This window comes from Opisthocomus hoazin, chromosome 4, assembly GCF_030867145.1.
Source record: "Opisthocomus hoazin isolate bOpiHoa1 chromosome 4, bOpiHoa1.hap1, whole genome shotgun sequence".
Classification (NCBI taxonomy): domain Eukaryota; kingdom Metazoa; phylum Chordata; class Aves; order Opisthocomiformes; family Opisthocomidae; genus Opisthocomus; species Opisthocomus hoazin.
In genome coordinates this window covers 39,339,586-39,365,889 of record NC_134417.1, presented here as the reverse complement: position 1 = coordinate 39,365,889, position 26,304 = coordinate 39,339,586, and the positions used below count along the sequence as shown (strand labels likewise).

The following is a 26,304-nucleotide window of genomic DNA, read 5'->3' as shown; positions in this document are numbered from 1 at the left end:
GGTAAATACCAGGAAGAACGACCTCATTGATACCACTGCGCTTGCGGGGGTGAAATTAGAATCCAGTTCCTGGTCTTTGAAGCATTTTTATGTTTGTTTTCTTTGAAAAGCTAGGTTTTCCAAGTAATTCATGGCTTGAGAAAAGTTGTTTAGCCCTGTGATGATGCAAAATTTTCTCTGACAGCGTTAAGCCCAACTGTGTGCTTAAATTTGAATTGTAGCTGAGCAATAGTCCTTCCTCCAGAAGACTCAGTACTGCTCCAGACCTCTGCAAAAATCTGTCTGCAGTTATCTTGGGTATTTGAAAAGCAGATTCATTTTGAAGGTCTGATTATATACAGAAAGAAACTAGATTGAAAATTTTGTAGTAGATTAACAGTGCAGCTCAGAGTCTGGTGAAACTGGTTGTAATAAATGCAGCTGGTTGACTGGAGTGGAATCAGGATTCCTCTAAAAAATTGGTGATGTCTGTGTTGGGGATCTTTGAATTTTCCTGGCAAAGAAGCGAGGTGCAGAGCTCTCAGAGAGCCATAGCTCTACGTGGCTGTCACGAAGAGGTTTGAAAGGCTGTGTCTCTGCCAAGGGGTCCAATTCATGTCACAGCAGTCTTCCTTGCCTTCTTTGGGAGGACCTCCATGCCTAGTGATTGGTGACACTGGATAGAGAAGTCCATGTGAGCTCAGGCATGCAGGGGGAGCGGATTGTCATAATCTTTCTTCAAGAGAGAGATGTAGCGGACAGTTTAGTTACCAAGATGCATACAGACATGCATGATAAGTTTCATGCTTTTATTCTGTATCTGTCAAGCTGTAGAGTCATTTTGTTATTAATGTGACACTTTGAATGGCTATTAGTAGGTCTGTGTCATCACTCTAGGAGTGATTTCTTACACTCCTAGGGACAGATACTATTCATGTACATAACTCCTAGCCAAGACAGAAAGTTGCACAATACCCATCTGTAGCATGAATCCTGGCTTGGCGCAAATCTCATTTCAACACCAAGATTAGCACAAATTAAACATAAGATCTGTGCAATTTTTAACAGCTAAGACTGTGCAGAGCCCTTGAGCTATAGCTGTGGCATGCAGGGAGTCCCTGCAGAGCGCATGGCACAAACTACAGCAAGCATCCAAGGGCAAAGGAGCAGAAGTAGAGCATAAACCCCTTGCAAGGCTGAGCAGTTCAGAAGGTTGCTGTAAATGATGCTCAGATCACACTTCCTCCCATGCCTCCTGTGGAGCAGCTGGTTTTTTGGGATTCACGAGCAGTAAGCAGTTACTGGTGTCTGCTAAGCCGAGAGTCTGAATACACAATTTAAATATGCTCCTATACACATATTGATGCAGCAGGGACGGCTACAGTCAGATGGGAGAGATCTCGTTTTGCAGGCTTGCTTGAAAAGTGAAAGAAGAGGAAGCTGTGGGGGTTGAGACTGCGAGGGGAGAGTTGGGAGATCATCTACGAAAGAGCATACTGACTCATAAAAAGGGTGGAGAGGAGAACCAGAGAGAGCTTTTAATAAAAAAAAAAGTTGGTGGTGGGGAAGGAGATAGTCCTGCGAGTTCTTCAGGTCCCTACATGTAAACATTTGTTAGATTTATTTATTTCTAGATTAAAATAGCTCATAGCACAACGCATATGCAAGTCATTAAGGCATTTAGGAGTTGAAGTTTTGCTGAAAAATCACAGGGACAAGAGCTGCCTTTAAGGGTACTTGAAAATGCCGCCCAATTTGTAGCACAGCATTTTTGGCCTCGCTTAGATTCTAACGGGAGACCTTGAAGGAAAGCCTGGGTGCTGCAAGAACTTCTCTGGTTACAAATGCTGCACAAAGCACTGCTTCTGTGTCACCTTCTGAGCATGTCTTTGTTCAGGCGAGTGAGGGTCTCTTCTTCAGGAGGCCATTGCTTTGTTTCTTTAGAGGGTGGGGGAACTTTCTTTGGTATCTTGACCACATTCTTGTTGTAACACCAGTTATAATTCTCCCTCCCAGTGTTCCCATTAGCATTTTCTGGGCAGTCGTCTTTCCTTTCTGCAGTTGCACTAGTATTCCAGGTGCAGAGAGCCTATAAATTTGGGTGCAGTTTTGACTGGATGTGTAGATGAAGTCATTCGTGTTATACAGAGAGAGTCTTTAAATAACTTTGAAGGGAAAAGCTTTTGTATAAATGCGCAACGATCTCTAGAAGACCTGTTTCTAAGTAGCTCAACTGCAGTGAAGAGATCTTCTTGCAAATGGAGAAGAATGAAATTTCTGAGTTATGCAAATTTTCTGAATAACTTGGAGTAAATTATCATAATGGTCCCACCTAGCCTCACAATCTATCAAGCGTCAGATTGCATTCTGAATTACCTATTTACCTTATGGAGGCAGATCTGCCCCTCTTCTGGGCCAGAGGAGGGGAACTTGGCTCCTCCCTTACAGCAGCCAAGCTTTTAAGAACTAGAGTTGCTGTTGCAGCCATGGCACCTAGTATGTGGACAGGGCAGGACTTGCTTATTTAAATACATCTTTACGTCTGAGGCTTCTGAAGATGCCTCCCCCCTTGCGCCCCATGGTTGCTGTGGCATCTAGATGCCTGTGAGACAGCTGGTGACAGCATGGAGTAGGGCCTTAAGGAATCGAAATCTCGCACAGCCTCCTCCATTCTCTGTATGCGTGCTTGATGCCTGTTCCCATCCACCCACCCATCCGTCCCAGTTCGCTCTCCAAAGTTTCCCCCTGTGTGGCGAGGAATTCCCATGCTGAGACCACAGGGCAGCATTTCCGAGCTGCAGATGGCGGCGGGCGGCATTGCCCCCTCTCTCCCTCTCCTCCTTCCTCTCTTCCCTCCCTCTGCCCTCGTGCCCAGTTCGGTGGGGCCAGCTGTCTGTCAGCACACTGTGTCGTTCATGCCTCAGCAGTGGAGGAGGGAAAGATGGGCAACCTTCTTCACTCTCTGCAGAGAATAATGTTGTAATGATACAGAAACAGCATTGGCAGAGTAGCAGGCAGTCTGCTGATGGTGCTGAACCCCTCTGCAACCAGCAGTTTTGAGGATGGGAGCCTCCAAGAAACCACTTTTCCTCTGAAAACAGACTTGCACTGGCTATCCCAGAGGCCCATCGTTGTTCAGGTGACTCCCCTCTCTAACATCCCTGCTCCTGGAGAAACACAGAGTCCTGGGAAGCCCAGAGAAAGAGCAGCGGCTCTTCACCAGAAGTTTAAAAGTTGCCTTTTCCTAAGAGTGACATTTAATAATTGGTCTGTTAATGAGGAAGCACTGTCAAGACAATAGCAGTCCTGACTTGCTGCACAAAGTGGTGTTGCTAAAAGGCTTGAATAATTTTCAAAAGCTACCAGTGTGCTGAAGGAGGGGGTGGTTGGGAGGTGGGGATGGGAAAGTGAACCTTGTTTTGGAAAGGGAACACTGCATCTTTGTGCAGCGATTTTTTTGCCCCGTGTTTAGGCTTGTTCAACAGTAATCTGAGTGTTTCAGTCTGTAACTCGGAGTCAGGAGAGGGCCTGGCACAAAACCATGAGATTTAAAATTCTGCGTCACACCAGCTGTCTACTAGCAGACAGAGAGGGTGGGTTGTGTTCGGGGGGAGGAAGGTTGGAGGGGGAAACAATAGCAAGCAGCAGTCTGGTAGATTTGCTAGAGCTTAGGGCTACATGCAGATTTGTTTGGTGACTTCGCGCATGTGGCTGGTCTGATGTAATTCCATTCCATGTTTCCTGTCTTGATACTTAATCCGGGGTTTGAAGAACCATTCCCCCCTTCCCCATCGTTGTGCATGCTGTAACTAATCACAGGGCTACCCTGCATGAAACAAACTGGACAGCTGCCGGTTTGGCTCCTGCAGAATCTGACTATGTTTTACATAGAAGCAGTGATTAAAAGAATTTTTTAATCTGTGCATGCTTGTTTATTCCAGGGCCTAACAGCTTTTTGCTACTGAGGGAATGGAATTCCAGTTTAACAGTGTTGCGGGCTTCCAGCATATGCGATACATCAATATTGCCCCTATATGTGCTCTGCAAAATTCTACTTTACCTTATTCCAAGAAGAACTGTTGTTCCCTTTTAGACTCGTTGTTGCTATGACTCGTTTTCACCAGCTCTTTTCTTAGGGAAGTGAACAGGATACAACTAAAGAACGCACAGGAAAGGTTGCGTATGTGCTCTCTTTATTGAGACATTGTAATAGCAAGGAAGTGGCATCCCACTTGCGGAGGTCGGTGTTGCCCTGTAAACACGCTGTGAAGCACATCTATGCTCAGAGCAGTGGGGAGATATTCTTCCCGCCCAGCCCCTCTGATCCCATTTTGCGGCAAGTGCCACAATCTCTTCCAGTGGGAGAGGCTACGGAATAGGCTTGTTGAAGTACCACCCATCCTGTACTTTGCAGGTCATCACTTTACTAATTTCAGAGCCAAATGTTCTCCATAACTCATCTGGAGCAGCCAGCTAGAAAGCAACACTCAGGCAAACTAAGTAGATGTGTATTTTTCAAATAGTACATACGCGAAGATCATACACTATGGTGATTAGAAAATCTTTTTTTTTTTTTTTTTTTTTTAAGCATGAATACTGAGGACTGCTCTATATTCTTTTCAGACCTCACGAGTTTATTTTCCTGAAATGTACTTTCCTGTAACTGGATTTTTATGAGCACGCATTTTTCTTGAGAATGTGATGTGTGTGAAGCACAAGAGAATTTGCTTGTTGTGTACTAAGAAAAAGCAAAATGAGCAGTAGATAGTATTCTTTTCGAAGGGTTAGATTTTCAGAAACAGACCCATTTTACTTTTTACTTCATATTTTTCTTCAGCTAAATCCACACCAACTATAATTGGCAGAGTTGTTTGTTGTTTTTGTTTGCTTATGGTTTTGGTTGTGTTTTGTTTTACATGAGGAGTGATGGAAAACTGAATAAATCTAGAGGAAGAACCTCAAGATTTCACTGATTGAACTGGCTCTGTGCAAAATCTACATGCATGAAATAATATTTTAGGAAATCTTTAGAACAACATTTGCGATTTTTTTTTTTTTTTGTAGTTAAGATGCCAACACATTAAAATCCTAGTCCAGTCTATTGCCCAGTACAGGGCAGTTCCAGTACTGAATGTGAGTTTGCCCTTCTGAATTGGCCTTACTGAAAACCTCGTTTGGTGAGGAAGCTGGAGCGCTCTGCTGTCCCTGCAGGATTTCCAGTGCTCCCTGCGGATCCTTGTACATCAGACTGTCTGGCTCAAAACCTTCCTATACATACAGTGTTCAATGCAGAGCGATTAAGAAAACTTTCCCCATGCTGCTTTTTCTCCTCATTTGATATACATACTGTGCCATGGAAAGATACACTACAGTTACCTTGCCTCTTCTGATAGCCAGTGGTGTTTATCAAAGTTTGAGCAAGCCATGATTGCCCTTGGTTGAAATAAAGCTGAACAAAATCAGTTGATCATAGATCATCTTTATGTCAGCAGAAAATAAAATAGCTTTGACTAATACACCTCTCATGGTACTGCTTGAATAAAAGCATTAGAGTTGTGTAGGGTCGTGCCCAAGGTCAACAGGTGGCTGCATTTACACAGTAGCCTTGGGAGATGAGATCATGCCATGGGTCGAGTTTGTAGTGTCAGGTAGGTCAAGACAGTTGTGTCCTCATTATCTGCAGGAGCAAGTCTCAAGAGCGACTCCTTGCCTACCACCTCCCTTTCCCCCTTCGTCCTTCCCCCTCCCCATACCTGAATCCCTGCTTTGCTAGGGAGTTGATGCCCAGCACTCTGCCTATGTGAACAGCAAATGAGTTAGGACTCGAGTGCAATTTCAGGTTATCAGCTCTCATGAGAGCATAGAGTATAATGTCAGTCTGCTCAGATCATATCTATAAAACCCATCTGCAACACCTCCAGGCTCTGTCCACTTTTTGCTAAATAGGTAGAGGAGGGATTACAGCTACCTTGAGCTGTACTGCAGAAGAAATTCCTCACCGCCTGTGCTATTATGGAGGCTTTTCTGTAAGGAGAATTTAAATGCATTGCCTCTCTGGCTGTGCTTCACATGGACTCAGTAAACACAGTAGACCCCAAATGACCAAGCGGGAAAGTGGTTGTTAAGCCACAGGTAAGAGCCCTGTCATGGCCAAAGGTTGCAGCAAAGCAGAGGCAACACATGAGACATTGATTGATTGTTCGTATGTCCTGATGACTGCAATCCATTTTGGAGATGAAGCTGTAAGTTTCTTTTTTGCCCAGCTGTTTAGAAAAATCAGTAGCTAGACTGGTGAAATCAAATGGTCAGCCAGAACAGCTAAAATTTATCAAAGTAGCAGTTTCCTTGGGCGAAATCAGTGAGAATATTTTCTGACCTTGAATTATTTATGTACGTTATTTACTGATTGCAAGTTGAGTGCAAGCTTCATTTCCACTTTGTAGCTGTACTTCTTGTTTCCAAGATGTGAATGTTTTCCTCTCCTTTTTCAGCTGTAAATCTGCTGTGCCTCTCAACTGTATTGTCTCTGTTGAAATCATCGTACCTGTTTCAAGTTGTGAACATTTCTCGTCTTTGTGTGCCTGCACCGCCCATGCTTCAAAGCATGCAGACTCTTCTAATCTACTTAACACAAGTGACTGCCTCATCCTCTCATAATTTCACTATGTTCCCATGTAGTTCAGGGTCCAATTTAAAATGATTCCTCTTGTTTTTTAAAAATCCCACATAAACCCTCCATCAAATTTCAAGTACCAGCTGAAAGATTTTCTTCTTTCCTCACCCACTTCCTTACCATTTCTTCTCTGCTGTAACTGGTCTCTGTGACTGCAGTGGTTTTAACTTAGCAGAGTGTTCTGGTAAACAGCCCATGTGGAAGAAAAAACAATTTTTTTTTTTTTATTGACTAGAGAGTGAGTAAAGCAAGAAAGCCGGTCTTCCTGTTTCAATTAAGGAATTAAAAACCCAGCAGGAGTTGATGGCATCATGCCCTTTGAAGTCTGGTGATCTCAGTATATTTCTGAGTTCTGGTCAGGGCTCCCATGGGATCCTGAGCTTTGACAGATGCCAGTCTGTAGCCTGTGCTGTGAGATTGGGTTTTTGTGAATTGATTTATACATGGTTATTAATATAGGCTTTGGTAACCTAATGTAAATGCATCACTAATCCTGTGACGATGACGATTAATTGGTAATGCACTGCATGATTCAGAATATCGAGCTGCTGGGAGAGAAGATTTTCAATTTATTTAAGTAATCCCATCAGCCAGGAAATGTAGCTTGCTCTGAGCTCTTAGCCTCCTCTCTCTGGGAGTGATGCACAGGAGGATGGTGCCTACCCCCTGTACGAAATGCTACACCACCGTGATACAGCCAGAGAAGGCATCTGGGCTTGGAAGCTGGGAAATGCTATTGATCCTCCTGTGTAGACATGGCCATCGAGGGGCAATCTTGGGGATTCTGGACCGATGAGTTGGAAGGATTTGGGGACAAAAGCAGTAAACGTGAATTATGGTCAGATCTTGCAGAAGAAGGAAGAGGAGGGAAGTCATTCAATAAAATGGTAGATTCACTGGTGGGTAACAAAAGAGCAGGAAAAATCTTGCAGAGGTGACCTGTAGCCAGGCTTGTTTCTCTTTTGCCAAATTTTGTTACTTACCTCGCATTTGGTTTGCTAAACTACGAAACAGGCTTTTAGTAGTGTTATCTTAACACCTGTTCGGACGTCAGAAGCCCAGGTCAGGCAGGAAAGGAAAGAAAAGAGAAAGACCTCCAAGAACGTGCGTGTTACGAGGTGGATGTTTCATCCCGGTGAGGTGGCTTTTTCTCTCTGTTCTTCCAAATGAGCTGGTGAGAGGAGCCCTGCAGGGAAGCAGCGATGAATAGCCTGGGCTTGCGTGAGCTATGGACATGGTGGGACTCCAATCCTGAAGCACAGACGTTGTTGGGAGCTTTTGTTAACAGATGATTAAGCTCCCACTCACATCTTCAACATGATAATTATAAAGCTTCTAAATATAGAAGAGGAAAAGTCCCTCTTTTCCCTCGAGCCTATGAATAACTCATTTAAAATATTTGCTTGTGGCAACTGTTTTCTTTAACAGTTGTGGTTCCTCTGAAGAAGTAGCTTTTGTAAATTGTTCCTCTTCAGGCAGAAGTTTCTCTGTGTGTAGCTCTGATCGTGCTTACCGATGCCAGCGACAAAAATAAGGGTATGGCAGGCAAGCTCTGGTGAGGCTCGCTACATCAGCTGGAGGAGTTAATGTCCTGGTAGTTTCCCTGTCCTCTTTGCCTCCGCCATAGAGCGGGCAGTGAGGCGCGTGCCTCGGCTGTGGCAGTACGAAACCCAGCGTCTTTGCTTAAAGCCACCGTTGTTGGCAGTTTAAGCTAAAATGCTGAACTTTGCACTGAAGCAGCTGGTGCCCAGGGATGTGCCCGTGTCTGCCAGCCGTGCTGCGAGGGTGCTGAGCCATGGCAGGGCCCTGCACATGGGGCGGCTAGGGGCAATTAGACCGCTACAGCAGATTTGCTTTAGCTAGTCTCTCGGTGCCCTAACAAGTTGTTGCCCTCTTTTTCATGGAGAAGCGCGGATCCAGCCTGATGGCAGACACTGCGTTAGGTCCAGACTTGTACGTTGTCAGCCGACAAAAGGGAAAGCACAGGCCACCAGGTTTTAAGGGCTCCAAGAGGTCTGTCTGGTTTGCTAAACTGCTTTGACCAACTGTGTGTGCCCTTCAAACCCACTGCAACCGGAAAGCAAAACCATGCATTAGATTAAGCCGCTGTGACAACAGATTCTGAGCTTCAGCTCAAAAATTGAGTCACTTGACCATCTCAGCAGGCTAAGGACATGCTTGTGGCACTTGGCATTCCTGAACTGGGAAGTATTAACTCGGTGAAAAGTGTCACCTGCACTCACCTCTGTGTACCTCAGGTCATTGATCGGAGGTCTGTTAGCTGGTGGCCTAAGACTGGTCACTGAGGATACGAGCCTGCAGGGACCTTACTAAGGGCAGATATTACTCTTGGTCTCTAGCAGCAGTGTGTGAGTAGAACGTGATACTCATTAACTTTCTAATTTTAGTATAAATTTGCAGGGATGAAGATAGGCAATAATCCTTCTATTACTTCTGCAGCACCCACAGTTTTACTCCATATACTGAAAAGATGCCCTTAAGACCAAACCCGGTGGAATAAATGTGGAATAACACCATGTTAACCAAGCCACTATTATGAGTAAAAAAATTTAAGTGGTTTAGGTAATTCTTCAGAGGCTGTGTAGGAGTGAAAGAACAATTCATCTAGCTAGTTGATATTCTGAATTGTGTGATTGTGGGGCAAAAACAGAGCGGTTGGCAGAGTTACTTATTTCTCCCAACCCCTCCGCCCTCGCTCCTCTCTGTACCTAGTCAGTCGCATTAACTCACCTCTGTCAGAAGAATAAGGCCTGAGAACATTGTTACCAAATTCAGACACAGTTTCTGTGTGTTTCTATTAAATTCTCTTCATCTCTAGGGTTCTAGATGCACAGGAAGGGTGGGAGTTTTTGGCAGCCACTGAAAAGAAGTGTTGTTTGGGTTCCAGTTATGCCCTACTCTCGTAAATTGATGTGCAAAACCCTATGTAGCTAACAACACAACCCTGAAGACCTAACAAACTAATGAAAAAGGATCTGAAGGGGAAATATAGGAAGAAAGTGATTTGCCTGAGGGTGTACCAGAATTAAGTGGCAGAGGTAGAAACATAACCCTGGGACCAAACCCAGGTGTGTAAAAGTTGATGGATGTTGAAGCACAGAGAGAAATTTTGTGCGTCTATTTATTTCAGTGGGAGCTGAGTGCCCATGTGGCTGTGGCTAGATACATCTTGTTGCTGCTTAAATACTTTCATAAGTCTGTCCAAATTTTATGTTGGGACAGTATATTGTGGTGTTCCTCTGGCCACACAAAGGATTCGTTCATCCGCAGAAGAGCAGATACTGAAATAGTGGGCTCAGCTCTCCTGTTGACTTCGTCTAACTTGAGTAAGAAACTTCATCCTGCCCACCACTTTGATGAGATTATTGCAAAATACCTATTTTTAAAACTCTTACTGGGTTTATCTTCATTAGGCCCCAGCAGGTGCCTTGTACTAGGACTGACTCACTTGATACTACACTTGTGCAGGTGTAATTGCATTAAGTTGAGTGAAGTTATTTCTAGTTTACACTAGTAATATAGGGCCTGCCTAGTGTGAGTCACCTGCTAATTCTCTTCAGCGTGAAAAGGAAATCTACCTTGCTCTAATTTATTTTTTTAATGTAAGCTAAATATAGATCTGTGAGTAATACATTCCACAGCAGGTAACAGGAGTTGAATGGATGCAGCAGTTCTTCTGGCACGGCACGTGTGCAGCAGGAAAAGCAACTGCACTTACACGGATTTGGTAATATCAATAAGCCTCTTGCAGGCATGAGCACAGCACAGCCCACAAGTGCGGTATGCAGTAATGCCACCTCTCTCATTCTTTCCCTCCCGGGAAAGAGGTATATCTTGCATTTGTTCAGAATATCTTGTGCCCCTGGAGCTTGACTGGAAGACATGTCTGTCTTGAGGTTTATCCCAGAGCACCTGCTAAAGGCAATTTAGCAGCGAGTTCTTCTCTGCATAGATTCCTCCTGGGGAGATAAACCAGGATAGCTTGTCCCACATCTTTTTTTTAAAATATACAATGAACCAAAGAAAAAAAAAACTGAACAAAAACCCACAAAAATTTCCAACCAAACAAACCCGAGCAAAACCAAATCCCCACCCTCCAGTTTCCTCTTGTTAATTCACAAATGGCTGCTGATTACAGGCAACCGCTGCTGCTGCTGTGGTATTAAGAGGCACCTTCTAATTTCCTTGTTTGCAGTGATCTACTTTAGTGGAAGGCAGGTATAAGTGGTGGTTTGAAAGCATAAAGCAGGTAGATGTTGGCGTTGTGTTTTCAAAAGTAAACTGAAGGCTATACATGGAAATAGCATTGTGTTATCAACACCATCTTTTTATAATATTGGTAAGTAGCGTTGTCAGACCTTGTTTTTGAAATGATAGAAGCACAGGCATACAGGATTTTTTTTTCTGGATATCAAAATCTGCTAGTGGTGTTCCTTTTAAAGCAAGTGCATGCAGTAGTGATACCAAATCTATAAATAAGGATTCCTTTAGTTAAATTCTTTTCAACTGTAACATGCAAATTCAGTGCCTGTAAATGCAGTCACTAACTTGGTATGTGTAAACCTTGACTGTAACTGGACTGCAGGTGTGGAAACAATAAACAGCAATAATAATAAAAAATTATATATGTTTTTTAAAACTCCTATGACTAGGCAGATGGTTTTTTCCTAGTACTGTCATCTGTGATAATACATGGTTTTCTAGTGCGGTAAAACTATTATTGAGTAAAAGGAACATTAAAGTCATAACTGATCAGAGAAGTGATGTTATTACTCAAATACAAAGAGTATAACCTTAAGACTGGGTTATCTGTTTAAAATATATAAGGAAACTTTAGCTAATCAGGCATTAACGAATGTTATCTTTGCTCAAATGTGAAGCTTGGCTGAAAGAGAAACACTTTATAAAACAATATGAAAGTCACTAACCAATAAAGGGAAAAATAGTTCTGACAGTGCTGGAATGCATCATAAGACACTTTCAAGGAAAAGAAATAACATCTAAATACCTTCACTTGAAAGTTTAAAAAGTTGTATTTACATAGCAGAAATAAAAATTTAAAGAAATTTTGATTTTTGGGGCACTAGGTATTTTAAACAACCTGGATTGTAATGGCCAATCAGGCAGGTTTTTTTTCAGCATTTTCTTTTTGCAATAAAATGTAGTGATGTTCTGTATTTGTCAGACTATAAAGAAACTTCTGAATCTAAACTCTTCAAAGTGAAATTTCTACTTTTCACCCCTCTGAAACTAAAATGAAAAATTTCCTTAGAATCAGATGTATCCAAGTGGGCTTCTACTTGTCTGTCAGCATCTTAAGTGCTAGTAAGCTAGAATCTTGATATTGCTATGAATGTTTGCTCTTTTGCTCCTTTGCATCTGTTCAAGTTTAAATAAGTAATTCTTCACACAGAAAAGTGTAAATGAAATATTTTTACATCCTTTTAAAGTAAATATTTAGGATTTTTATGATTCTAATGTGGTCAGAATACAGGATCAAGTAAAGCATGAGTGTAACTTCTAAAGGTAATATTGGATGAAACATTTGACATCCAGAAGAGATTATTCATGCTTCTTATTAAGTAGAAAATAGCACTGTGTTCCTTTTTGCCATGTTTCTTCTCATTTTTAAGAAATGAAACCCCTTTTTTGGGTTTTATGGGCCTGACATAGCCACAATTTTCCCTGTGCAGTAGTATCAGAGATGAAAAAGCAGAACTTGATGCTTACAGTAGTACACCTGTTCTAACAATATTACCTACACGTTGAAAAGGTGGGGACTGCCTCTTAGTGTATGGCTAAACAACAGGGTGTTGATGTTGTACTCCTCATCACGGTCCGCAGTGAGACTCGTTCCCATCACTGCTTGTTAAATTTAGAGATCACTAGTTTTACTTTAGAACACAAAAGCAGAGCTGAGCTCAAGTGGGATCAATGCCCTGTTCTGCCAGGCACTGTGCAAAACCATTGGAAAAGGCTCTTGTAGGATCAAGAACTCACAGAAAGCATACGGTGCTGACACACCTCTGCAGCTAACTGTATAGCCAGAGGTAACCATGCAGCAGGGCTCGTGATTGTTGCCTTACTGTGGGCATTGGCAGCTTGTGCCATTGCCTGCTGTAGAAGACAAAATCCGCTGTGCTAAGAAGAGTAAGAGGTTTATGGCCTTTGCCACAATTGATGTGGTGTAAGGGTTGGGGAGGAGAAGAGGTGCTGTCGGTATGCCTACCCGCTCTTGCCATTGCTAGTCCTGGGCTCAGATCAGTTAGGTCCCAAGATATGTTCAACAAAGTGACACTCTGTGGTGTGGTATCTAGGATTTGGTGAAGCAGAGAACTTGCTAGGATCTAGACTTTCTTTTTAGAGCAAGGCTGCTGTAAAACCATTTGGGTTTTCCACTGAGTGACCACAGCCAATGTCATTGGGTGTGTCACGTCACCACCACTACATCGTAGTGGGCTTTCCACAGATAAGGCCATACTTATCTGCTGGATGGAGACATAAAAACTACTTTACTGCTAGTAAGTAAAAGTAAGTTGCTGCTACTTGGACTCCCTGTTAAGTCATTTAGAGTAGTAACTCATTCCTTCCCAGCTGTAGCAATGCTGCCTTACAAGTAAAGGGCAAGATGTGCATACAGGCAAAGGCACTCCTTTTTCTACTGAAGTTAGTGGAAGCCACCACTGAGGCTAACAGGAGGGAATGGCTACATCAGGTTTGGGGCAGTCTCATGGCCAGAAGTGACTTCACGTAATTGCTCCTGATTTCTGACCCTTTCCTTTTTTCCTCCTCACCAGTGGAGCCTTCTTATCTCAGTTGTATTTTGTTCTTTTCCTGCAGGAGAAAATACAAGAAAACATCACAGAGGTAAGAGTAAATCGCAGAGGACTGGAAGGTATTTGTGAGCTGACTGTCTTGTTTTGTTAGGGGGTTTGAAGGAGGATTTTCCTGCTACCAGATTGGTTTTGTTCCCAGGGAAATACCATTCTACTGATTGTTTCCCTCTTTGAAGGTCCATCTTGCGCTGCTGCTGCTCCAAATCCTCTCTATTGCTAGTGGTAGTCCTCCCCTCTGATGTTAGTGGTAGTTCTCCCTGAGTAAGGGCAGAAATATTTATCCTTGAAGGTCAAACCCTAATAAACATCACTCTCTTCCTTCTGCAAGGTTCTAACTCCTATTGCTTACTTGTGCTGTAATAACAAAATGGATTGTGGTCTTGTAGTGTTGCTAATGATCTATGCCTTTGCAGGAGACTGAAGGAAAATGGAGATCCTGTTGATTAACAGGCCCTATTTACAGCTACTTGATCTAGTTATCTTACCACGTCCTTGTAGGAGGGAGGCCCAATGAGGGTCTTTGACAGAATAATTTTTCTTTCTTTGGATCCCTTGTGCTTGGTTGCTTCAGAGCACGCACTTTGCAGCACAAAGTTTTCTGGTGCTGAGCTGACTCCCCCTCCCCTGCACGTGGAGTATTAATTGGTGACTTCATCTCACGGCGTGCTGAGCATCCTTAGTTCATGTTGACTTTAACTGGATTTGAGACTCCTGCAGAGTGCTTCTTAAAGTCTAAACCCTGCAGCTCTGCTGAATGTGCTCTTTAATGTTGTGTGATGGTGGAGGGAGGTGGCAGGTAAGCCAACATGATGATGTGATGGGCGAAGACATCACAGCCACTCCTCCTGTTTGCTGTCACCCTGTGCTGAAGATGATCTCTCCAATGCATCATTGGCAGGGCAGGCCACGTGTGTGCTTAGGTGTCAGCCACAATAGACTGAAGTGTGGTGGCTTGAGTCATGGAAGAGGTGGGTTTGAGCTATGACAGTTCCATGGAAAATACTGATTTGGAGATTTCTGTGCTGAATTCTGCAGGTGGGCATTGCATAGCGCGAGACGCCAGAACAGGGAGAAGGTAAATACGCCCCCAGTTGTTTTCCTAAATGGGGTGCTGACATTGTAGTTCTGTTTGCAGCTCTACTTTTCTCCCCGTTTCCCTTGCTGCTGTCATGGTTGTTAATTAATTATAAACATGTCTCCAGACAGAGGTCTTGAGTTGCTGCAAGAGGATTTGTTCTGGGGCTGAGGTGGTTTCCAGAGTGAATGATGGCTCTGTGTGTGTGTGTGTTCCCTGGACTGCTCGCATTGTCCTGAGCACTGTGTCTTACTTGGGTGTGTTTTCTGTGTGTGTAACCATGGCATCAGAGGGGTTTGTGTTCAGCATCTCTTCTGTATGGAAGAGTTTCTCTAAGCCTCGGATAAGAGATGAAGTATCTTAAAAGCTCCTACAAACCCAACACAGAGTTGTGTCAACGACATGCAGAGAACCGAATACATCAGTCTGTTTAAACATATCGTTACAGGGTGAAGTTCTGTGCCCCATGGGGTTTTGAAATTTCTCTTTTGATGTCTCTGTTACCCGTGCCTGCTGCCTGACTGATGGCGTGTGCTCCTGTGGCAGCGGGGCAGACAGGCTTCATGGCCCTCTTGTGTCTAACAACTGGTGGGAGCTTTGCGGAGGCAAGAGGCCGCTCCAGGGACAGGCATGCAGCAGTTGCCGAGCAGCTACTCCCGATAACCTTGTTCAGCAGGTGCTGGCTGCTGGACAGAGGGCTGTGCAGCGCAGAAGGGTAGCTGCTATGGCTGGGAACCACATTTTGCCAGCACATAGGGCAAATTAGCTGGCTAGTAAGCTTACGACTTCAATTTGCCACCTGCTGTGTGAATAAGGTATAGTGCTAAATGGGAAACGGCACATACTGCCATCTGCTGCAGGAGTGTAACAGCCAGCAAAAAGAAGTTGCAGCATAGGAGTTCATTTAAACACTGGTTTTAAGTAGCATCTGAGTTGCTAATTCCAGCAATGAACGTAACACTGATGACTTGGTTCAGGTCTCCACTTTTGTTCCCTACATTCATCTGTTGTGCAGTTTTCTTCTTTTTTCGTTTGCTACATTTTTTCAAAATAATCTCAGCAGTTCCTACATCACTGGACTCTGGAGGGGACTGGCAGCTGAACTGAAACCATCTTTGGCTTGCTTTTGCATCTTCTTACTTTTGTTTCTCTTTGGGGAGTGTTATCACGTAACAATGCCTGGGTGACAGTAAGCAGCGCTTAGCTATGTAGGAGAAACACTGCTGTCCTCTGTACCTTGCAGTGCAAAGAAAGGGCTTTCCTGGAGTGCAGACCTGTTGGGAGGGAAGATGAGGTATGTGCAAGAAAACTCGAGGAGAAAGAGTTGGAGTAAAATCTGAGTCTTTCTAAAATTGTAATTGGAAATGACAGACACTGACTCTTGCGTTGATCAATCTGTTAACTGAGTTGACTCAAATGCTTTTGTGACAATAATATATTGATGTTTTTTCTCATAAACTTGGAAGTTTCACAGCTGTCTAGACCACCCTAATTTCATTAGTCCCAGCCTAGTAATTGCATCTGAACCACTGATCCATGATGTAGATTAATCGCAGTAATACCAGAGAAAGAGGATATTTAATCAGAACTTAGGTCATCTATTACTCTCCTGTCTAGTTCCACTCAGGTAAGTGAATAGTAGGTAGCTTATTAAACAGTGACTGGAAAGGTAGTCAGCAAGAGGGAGAACTAGACAGGAAGCCAAAGCTCTCTTGAACTTTCAGGTCCTGAGCTGGTTTTGCTTTCTCTGGACCACTGAGACCTGTGTCATATTTGATTTGACTGTTGAGACTCCTAGTTCTCCTGAAGACAGCCAGCTATGGGCTACCTGTGTTTAAAAGGGAAATGAGCCTTTCAAGCAGCCCTTGGCAATCCCTTCCTAGATTAGGTTCGTCTGCTTGGGTGACATTCGGCTAATGCAGGCGGTTTTGCACTTCTGAGGAATAAAGTCCTATTTATCTTCTAAAAATTTGTCAGATGATTAATCTGTTAGTTTACATGGCATACATTTTCCTCCGTTATGATCCACAGTCATGCAATTTTACTCTGCACTAATGCAGAATTACGTGTGTTGCTGTTCTAGTTTAGCTGCATGTTGGTTAATTGTACAGTTTAATTTTTTAGTAAGATTCAACTACTACTTCTACAGTGAACTCATTTTAGATAAAAGTCGAGTAAAAAGAGTCCTGATATTTTATCTGTCCATCATGGATGTATTTTTTTCCCCTAAGGACCTGTTAATGCTATATATGAAGAATAAAGCAGAAAAGGAAATGTAACCAAAGTGCCTTTGAAATATGGTTATGACCCTGGAAGAAGCATCCTGATGGGCCCTGCAAAATACTAATATGATTTATTTTAAAAAAGGTTGTACTCTGATTAACAAAGGTTGGCATCTGATACAAACCACATGGCCAGAACATCAAGCCCTCCCTAATTTACATAAGGGTTTTGTTGTTTCTGCTTCAGACAATCAGGCAGGAAACTCATAAGCAGAGGTGTTCTTTTCCGTCCCTTTCCCTCACTTCCCTTTTCTTTCTTCTCTGTGTCTGTGCTTCTCAATTCCAGTTTATTCCAGCATTTAGTTAATATACATTTGGAGAAAAATGTGAATGTGAACGTGGTCTTCCTTTAAAAAAAAAAAGTGATGTATTTATGTTAGAGTGTGACACAAGGGGTGAAACCATACTTACTTTTTTCCCCCAACTTTAGTTGATAGTCATCTTCAGGGTTACTCATGCTGATACCTCTTTAGATTAAAATTATCCACTGTCTCCTTTGGATTATTTCATAATGCAGGTAAATTTATAGCCTTGCAAGTATCATTCCAGGTCATCTTTAAGTTATGCATTTATCCAGGGCCAGATCCTGTGAGGAAAACTCTGTGCTGGGATGAATCTCATCCTTTAGTGCTGTTAGGACACACTAAAGAGATCTTCATTGGAATGAAGTGCTCTCCCAAAGCTGATTGCCGAAGTAAGGACATTATGTGTGGTGGTGGTTGTCACTGCCATTGATAGAATAATGTAGAGTGAAGGGGACCTCTGGAGGTCATCCCTTTCAGCTCTCAGTGCTTGAGACCATCACCATGGCCCTGATTAGCTCTTGACATTCATCATTTTACTTAATTTGACAATATGCTTAGTCCTTATTTCTGGTATCCTTTCATTTCTGCAGCTTATCTATTGACCTTGCAAGGTTATCTTAATTACAAATAATAAAAATACCACTAATTCCTTAAGCTGTGCAAGTAATTATAATACTGCTTAGCTGAAGTTTTTCTTTATATATAGTATCTGGCCAACTCCAGCAATATAGGATGCATTAAATGTTGATATCCTAATCAGTAGCACGCACACACGATGCGTGATTTGATGTGTCAAAATTCTTTGTGAAATGTGGTCTTTTGGGTGTTGAGACCTCCTCAGCTGCCTGTAACTTCGATAGGACTTCTTGAAACTCTGCGTTTCAGGGAAACTGATGTCAAATTTTCAATTCAAAGCTGCTGGATATTGTGCAAAAAGAGATCCGCTGACTTATATCTATAATATTAGAAGTGGAGCTGGTTCTGTTAAATTTAATGATCACTTGATTTCAGTGAAAAAGGTATTCATTTGTTGAGTGCTCTGTATTCATTGCAGTGCAGGATCATAGGTGCTTTGGGGAAAAAAATGAACACGGTCATGTAAGTAAAGCCTATAATTAATCTGTATGTGAAGAGGGCAAATTGAAGTGACATTGGCAACCTTAATTTGATATTTCCTAGCTTTCTGGGTGCTTGAATTTGCAACCTGAGTAATCTTCTAATGTATTTTAAGTGCAGTCAGATTCTGGCAGCATTACACAGCTCTGAAAAAGAGGCTGTGGTTCAAGTTAAAGCTAAGAGGAGTTTGTGCTTTAATTGATGGAGAAAGTTTATATTACCTGGCTATATGTAGGGCAACTTCATGTTGAGAGGAGGGGAGGAAACTTACCTGCTAGAAAATCCCAGCTTTTCTTCTTCTAACACTTTGTAAGAGGAAAACATTGAAAATCACAGAAGCTCTTACATGCCCTCCCACTTTTTGTCCTGCTCTGATTGCCCTCTGTTTAAGAGAGCTGGATGATACAGTGAGAGTGGACTCCATACAGATACACACATATGTAAAAATATTTTTTTTTTCTTGGTTTTGAAATCTTGCTCAGTTTTTCTACCCCAAAAAGGAGGCAGCCATTTCTTATTATTATGGCTCTGGTAGAGACAGGTATAGATTCTGGTTTCCTGACATGAGCAATGGGACTTATCTTCTTTATCCAGAACAGGGGTAAGTTCAAAATAAGTATGAAACATGATTAAATAGTGACCAAATCTTTCTTACTCATATATGCTGTTATTATTTTACTAAAATTAATTTTAGTCCATAACTTATATAGTGCTGAATAATTATCAATAAATACAAGTCCTTAATGATCAATTACTGTTAAATATTGAATATATTGAGCATAAGTTTTCAGCTGATTTACGATACATAAAAAAACATTGGTTGTGCAGAATTTGTTCTAACAATGACACATCTTGCTTGATAAGGAATGGACTCTGCCAGATTTGAAAATAGGAAGAGTAGCTTATGCTACTTAAATACTGTGATGACAAGTGTCCTTACCTATCAAAAGAAAGTTATGTTCAGGTTTTTCCTAAACATGCTCATGTGTAGGTGAAATTCAGCTGTAAACTTCAGTATCGTTTCAACAGAACTGGTAACACGCTCCTGCTTTTGCACAGGTCTTCTGCACATGATACTGGTTTTCAAAATATAATCGTGGTATCATCTAGATTCAGATTTTACAGATACTGTTTATATCAATTTGTAAGAAATTATGTGTAGGCCCTAGATTTACAAGATTCATTCCCTTTTTGCTAAAGCGGTGTGAAATGAAAATCATGTTCAAAAGTCATAGACTTTAATGAAGATAAACCAGTATCAAACATTGTTTGGTGTCAGACATTCAAACCAAAATGACTCTGCAATTTATGGATGCTTCTGTTTTTAAAATTCTTGATTGCCTGACAAGTTTTCCTGATTCAGATCTTGGGGAGACGGCAGAGTAAAAGTAGTCTTGTGCCTCCTACCTCTTTTCTAGGCTTTGTTATAAAAAGTTGTCTGGAAAAAAGCTGCTGGAGAATAGGTGTTTCACTAGCTGTGGGCTCAGGTGATGAACACTGTAAGAGTAGGTGATATAGATTAGCTCTGCTATAGCCTTGTGATGTTTTAGCACTTCTGATTCCACCAGTTGGAACCCAACAAAATAGTGCATGTATGGATCGGGAAAGCTACATGGAGAAGAGTAAACCAAGCCTCCTGACACCTTCCTATTGGATTAGTTTGGCTTCTTTCAGTGACATCCAATGTTCTTCTCATTGCCTTTTTTTTTTAGCTGAGTTGAAGTCGCTTAGTTTTTTCTTTGGGGTTTTGAGGGTTTTGTTCCTTACAGGCATTGGAATGTAATTTTCCTTGTGGGTGCAGAGGTACCAGCAAGTGTTTTTTTTCCATTTTAGTTAATCTGAGATCCTTTACTGAAGCATGTTCAGAGAACTAGACTAGGACTTGGTGAGGGGGTGTAACAGGGAGTTCTTCTCCCATGATTTACACATGATTTGTATAAGCAGGGTAATAAAAATCGATGACGAATTCAGTTAAGCTGTAAATTATTACCTATTAGACATGATCTTTCTCTAAAACACTATTGATTTTTTAAAAATTTCATTTTGTTTTACCCCTGCAAAGTGAATTACTTGGATTTGATGCATGCAACCCAGTGAAACTTCCTTAGTGCAAATGACATTAACTGTGATGGTCATGTTGGTAGCATAAGAGGGAGGAAGCTAAGACAGTTGCTACTCATGCAGTCCCTCTATGGATAATTAGACTGTTCACTTCCCAAGTTTGGATTAAAACAGTTTACGCCACTAGTAAGGGGCCTTCTTTTGTTGGAGCTTAATGTACCTGTTAGCAAAGGCAGAGGCTGCTGTACAGAACTTCTCTTTTTGTCCTTTTCCTCTAATTTGCACTGCAATTTCATGCTAATCTCTCAATGTTTACAGATCTGCATGTCAAAAAAATTCTGATTTTACTTCCTGAAAATAAGTGTTAACACAAATGTTAACACATCTTTCTCCAGTGCTTCCTTCCTTCCCCAGCTGCCATTTCCTATTCCTTTGTTCCTCCTCATCCCGCTTTCCTAACTGTATGTGAATTTTCCTAATCCACAGCACAAGGATGTTAGTGTTGACTTTCTGTATCCCACTAGTCTTCCACTAACGCACACTACGCACAGAAGCACAGAGTCTTGTCTGTCGAAAAGCTTCCCCTCCAAGGGAAAGCTCAACAAACAAGTGGGAAACCCTAAGGTTTGGGATCCCACTGCCAGTTGCTGCTCCTAGGTTATGTCACTCCACCCTTCAGCTGAGGATCCAGAAGTTCCTGGGGAATAGAACACCAAAAGAACGAAGAAAACAAAATTAATGTGTGGGGTTTTTTTAACTGAATGCTAAATTTTATCTGGTCAAATCTATAATCCCAGCAGCTGCTAATGAGCTGACCCCTCTGAACCAGCGCTTGAAGTAGCGGGTAGGTAGTCCATTGATTTTTTTCCCATCAAGCATTTATAGTGTATGAGCTGTAGCAACTTCTAGGCAATTTTCAGTACACTGGGTAATTACAAAAAGCTGGTCATTTTAATTACCCTGAGATGCAGCGTTTCCGTGACTATTTCCGTGACTATGTCTTAGCTGTGTCTCAAATTCAATTTGAATTGATAATGAGTTGTTTTAATCCCTCTGTTTGATTTAGCGGTCATACCAAAGGACAACATTTTTGCGGGGGGTAAGGAGGAGAGGGGGAGAAAAAAAAGAAAAAAAATTATTAGTGATTGACATTATTTTGGCAGTTAATGTGGTAATGAGCTATTATCTGGGGACCTCCTCTGGGGGAGGGCAATATAGTCCTGTATAAGCTTTCAGCCTTCAAAATCTCTCACTTCATAAATGTGTCTCTCCCTTGCAAATGATGAAGAGGGAATCCTAAGGCATTTTGTTAAAAATCTATCAAATGCAAGGGATGAGGCATCCTTGCGGAGATAATTTGCCCCAGGAGAGAACCAGCTGTTTCCTGGCAGTGTGACTTTTTCTCAAGAGAAATTTCTCACTTTTGTTAGTGGCTCTGGTATAATACACATTGTTTTATCAAATCTGGGAAAGCTATAAACCCTCTTTCATCACTGACACATCAGAGAGTCTCTTTGTTTGATTTCCACTGATTAAGCTTGGTGTTTGCTTTAGCACATTCTCAACAGACTATCCAAGTATTATGAATAATGATTTTCCCTCAACAAATGCATTTTGTCTGGCCTGTTGTCCTGCCTATTTTCAGATGATAACTTGGGGATGGCATTTAACTTTAATTAGATGATAGATGAAGAAGTCCTCCAGATCTTTATGCCATATATACATGGACACTGCACTCTCTCTGGACCAAAGGATTTACCACATATTATTGTCATATCTATGAGAAACATGTGAAAACATTGGCAGCTCCTTGCTGAGTGCCATACTATCTCCACCGGCACAGGGGAGCACAGCTAGTAATGTATTTTGACAGGCTGACTTGCAAGTGTTAACACCAAAAATTGAAAATGAACCTTAAGAAGAAGCAGAGGACTTGGGCTTCATTTGTGTGTGAATTACTTTAAAAAGGAATCACACATTAGTATGCATCATACATGTTTCAATGAGCACCACCATAGAGAAGATTAAGAAGCAATTTGCTGTAGCTTTTGGCTGCTGTATCTCCCTTGATCCTATCCATCTACTAATGGGTCGGAAGACCCAGTTACAGAATTTCATGTGTACTTTTCCAGGGTTTGAAGTAATGTTGTGCTCCACTGGATAATGATGTTAGACTGTCATCATGCAGAAGAACAGTTGTTCTCCTGCTGAGGAGCAGGTTCTTGAGTAGAAACATCCATTTGTTATGTACTTACTATGCTTCATAAGGTCTTCGTAGAATATCTGAGGTATTTATAATGTAGACTTGTTTGACCATACTCGGAGATACTAATGTGCCTGATTGTGTGGATGTATGAGTGGGTACAGGCACGATAGGTGTATCAGAAGCATCCAGCTTAGTAAGACCAATTCCAAGCTCTCAAGAGTAAAGTTTGGCATGATCATTTCCAAAGATATGTTGTGGGGTTTTTGTGTTTTTTAAATTTTTTTTTCTTTTTTCTCAGCCAGATTTTGGGAACAATTATATTAGAGAAGTGCTTTGTTTTCTCAGAAGATGTAGGGGCAGGACATTAGACATCTGGGCCTCCAATGCCTGGTCAGAAAACCGTTTTTTGAGTTTGTGCTTTTTTCAGTACAGCTACTTATTCCTAATCTTCATCCTGATTCATAGAGTACTTAAACACACGTTTCCCTTCACCAACTACAATCATACCTTCAGAGAGAAGAAATAACAATCACCTGAATGTAATAGGCGTGGTATAGTTAAATCAAGATTTCTTTCTGAGGTTATTACTCTTAACATGAACAAGTATCTTATTTCTGTGCTCCAGTGTAACACATTCAGATTTAGTGGTGCGTGTAATTATGGCTCATAGCTTTGGAATGTTTCTTGACTAATATTTACATAAAACATGTTTTCAGCTTATGTTTAATTATTTTCTTGATTAGGACCAGCTATTTTCAAAAGGGGGAAAAAATTTCTGTTCTCGCAAGTTTGTTGTCAGAAACAATGCTTCATGCAGTGCAGAAAGTGCTCTCTGAACTTGTTGATCAGTGATATACATTTATTCTAGGCTTGCAGACCGTTGTCTCATCAGGTTGCTTTTCAGAGTCTGGAATGTTAGTAGTAATGAGTGGATAGCATGGAAGTGGTTCTTTCCTGGGTTCTTGCTTGTTCTTTCTGGGAAAATCCACAGCAGATAGCACTTTGCCTTTTTCCATTTTTTTTAAATGAAAAAAAGAGGAGAATTTAAAAATAGGAGAGGCTGACAACATTTCAAGTGCACCAGTTCTGTATATGGAATCCATTTGTTCTGGTTTCTTTGTCTGCTAAAAGATGGTTTTTCTCTTTTTCCTATCAAATCAGATACTACTATAACTGAGTACCACATAAGCTGGTAATTTCCCTATTGGAGATTTTTCAGATACCTAATAACATTTTAACAAATTCCAGCGGTACTTAGTGATTACTGACTAACTCCAGTTTTGTCTTGTAGTCAAGACAGAAATACTTATTCACTCTCCACTGCAGGAGCTGGTGGGATCCACACCCCAGAACAGCATGGATTTACATCTCGTGGTTTAGTGAAATAAGTTGTTGGCATTGGAGCATCTGGTTAAGCCCCTGTGAAATGAAACAACATGTTGATTCACAGGAGAATGCTCAAGGAATGAGCAGGCTCAGAGCGTAAGCCACTGTCCAACCGCTGCTGATCCGTGCTCTTGTAGGTCAGGATTAAAGCGTAGTGATGAAATGAAAATTTGGACTATGAATGCTATCTTGCATATGGATAAATAAGTAAGGTTCATCTCCTAGGCAGTCAGTCCAGCCTTTTACCAGCAGCATATTTGCTTAAAGGGAAAACCAAGAGTATTGTAAAAATATATTGTTCATGGTCTGAAGAGCAAACAGCTTGTTGCTACACTTTGTTTAGACTGGCTAAGCCATAGGAATGGTTGTACTTCAGTTTTCTTACAGATTGCAGTTGTGGTTTTTTTATTTTTTCTTCTTCCCCTGGCAATAATGTGGATGTTTTCAGATTGTGATGACAAATGCTCTTGTGGGAGTTTCTGCTCTAATAAACAATGGTGACAACAACTTGCTCTATTTCATGTCGTAGCTTCAATTTTAATGACTCAAGAGGCATGAAGAACTTGAGCACCGATCTGTTTGTTGACAGGGCTTAAAGACACCAAGGACTGAAATGACAGTAGGTATCATTAATCAGCAACCTTGTTGCTATCTCGAGCAATGCTGAGTTTTGATGACCATTTTAAAGAAAACTGTAAAAGCTGGACCGGATAAATTCATCTCCGGTCCTGTCCTAAAGCTTGCCAAGGTGAGGGAGTGGAAGGCTGACAAACACCACAGCTTCCAGAGGCGAGAGCTTTCTCCTCAGAGCCTGAAGGACTCTGCCCTCAGCACGCATAGGAGTCACCTAGAGGAGGGCGGTGCTGGAGATCATTTGAGGTCAGGGTCAAAGGACTGTCACAGCTAGCTCACATTGCACACCTGGAAATGGTCAGTATCAGTGTGGAGATACAAGGATACATGGAACAGATGCTGCTGCCCTGTTCTTGAAGTGAGATGTGAATTAGCTGGAGGCTCCAATGGTTTCTAGCAGAGCATTCATGTGAGGAAAATCCTAACACCTGAAGGTTTTTACTCTTTTGGGACCAAACCTGAAGAAATTTGATGATGGCAGAAATGGCCTCTCCCAAATCTCTCAGGACTTTCCGAATGAGCATTCCCAGCACATATGATTTAGTTCAGTTTCATTTCACCCCAGTTTTCAGCTGGGTGGTCTGAACACTGGGAGTGCAGCATCCCAGTTATTCTGTCTGTGGGTAGGCTGATGCTGTGCGTTTTGTCGGTGTCCTTGAGAAACAGTGAGAGACCAAAGGCAATCAACATCAACTCTCACCTTTATCTCTAGAAAGCAATGTTCAGCCTTCCCTTATCAGCATAGCCTTGACACTGTGCTCTGGTCTGAATTCAGAACTGAAACATCTAGGAAGGAAAGTTATCATTAAAGCTGAATTTGCGTCATCATCCCTTGTCCAGTAACCTTCACTTGGGAGGAATCTGAAGAATAAATGTAAAGGTATTTCTGAACTGCAGCTTTATTGTCATTTAATGCTTCACTTAATGCTAATACATTAATAAGAGTTGCACAGTGGTTAGACTTGGAGATGGGGCTGCTGTCTCCGGTGGTTTGGGGCCAATTCAGGACAGTTAAAAAAATGACAGAAGGTAATACAGAATCTCGCAGATGTTTGAAACCTGCAGGGAGTTTTGTCACATCACTAGCAAAAGCATTTCCCTCTGCCATGTGCAACTGAAAAGCTGTGAGTTGCTCTTATTAATCCAGTGGTGGAAACATGGATGGCTCTGAGAAACCTTGCACACTGTCTATAGACCAGCACATACTGAGATTGTGGCTGCAAAAGGTATAGGTGGAATAGAAGATGACAAATTTTTTCTGTCCCTTCATCAGAAAGGAGGTGCTAGAAGTTGAGAGAGAAGCAGAAGTAGGAAGAACGTAAGCTAAATCATATTAAACTGTCTTGTCCTCTAGCATGACACTTTAGTAGGGCTGTGATCAACATCTGGATTGCCATATATTGAGAGTGAATCAGGGACTTACTTGGCGAATCAGCTGGTAAAGTTCCATGTGCTGAAGAAAACAGAAAGCAGGGTAAACAAAGACGTGACTGGCTTTTTCTGATGCAGAATTTTTGATGTCTACATATGTGTAACTGCCCACTCTTAATTTGGAAAACTGTTTAGTTATAATAAGAGCAGACTTGACAGCAATCACCTGCTTATTCTTCCAGCTTCAAAGCATCATATGCATATGGATTCAGCAAAAACTTTCACTCTGAATTAGGAATATGCCACCCAGGCATCAAGTTTTATGAGCATATGATAGGTTTGTCTCTGGAAGGATTTTAG

The 26,304-nt window shown here is 41.8% G+C and overlaps 1 protein-coding gene across 7 annotated transcripts in view; it reads left to right on the top strand.

Annotated features, from left to right (window-relative positions):
• Positions 1–26,304, top strand: part of PDE1C (phosphodiesterase 1C) — a 383,698-nt gene that overhangs the window by 184,169 nt on the left and 173,225 nt on the right. The window contains exon 3 of one of the 7 annotated variants that reach the window (XM_075418636.1): positions 13,514–13,540. The exons of the other annotated variants lie outside the window; for them this stretch is intronic. Within the exon in view, the coding sequence (XP_075274751.1) occupies positions 13,514–13,540 (27 nt within the window). The remainder of the gene's footprint in view (positions 1–13,513; positions 13,541–26,304) is intronic. 7 annotated transcript variants of the gene reach the window in all.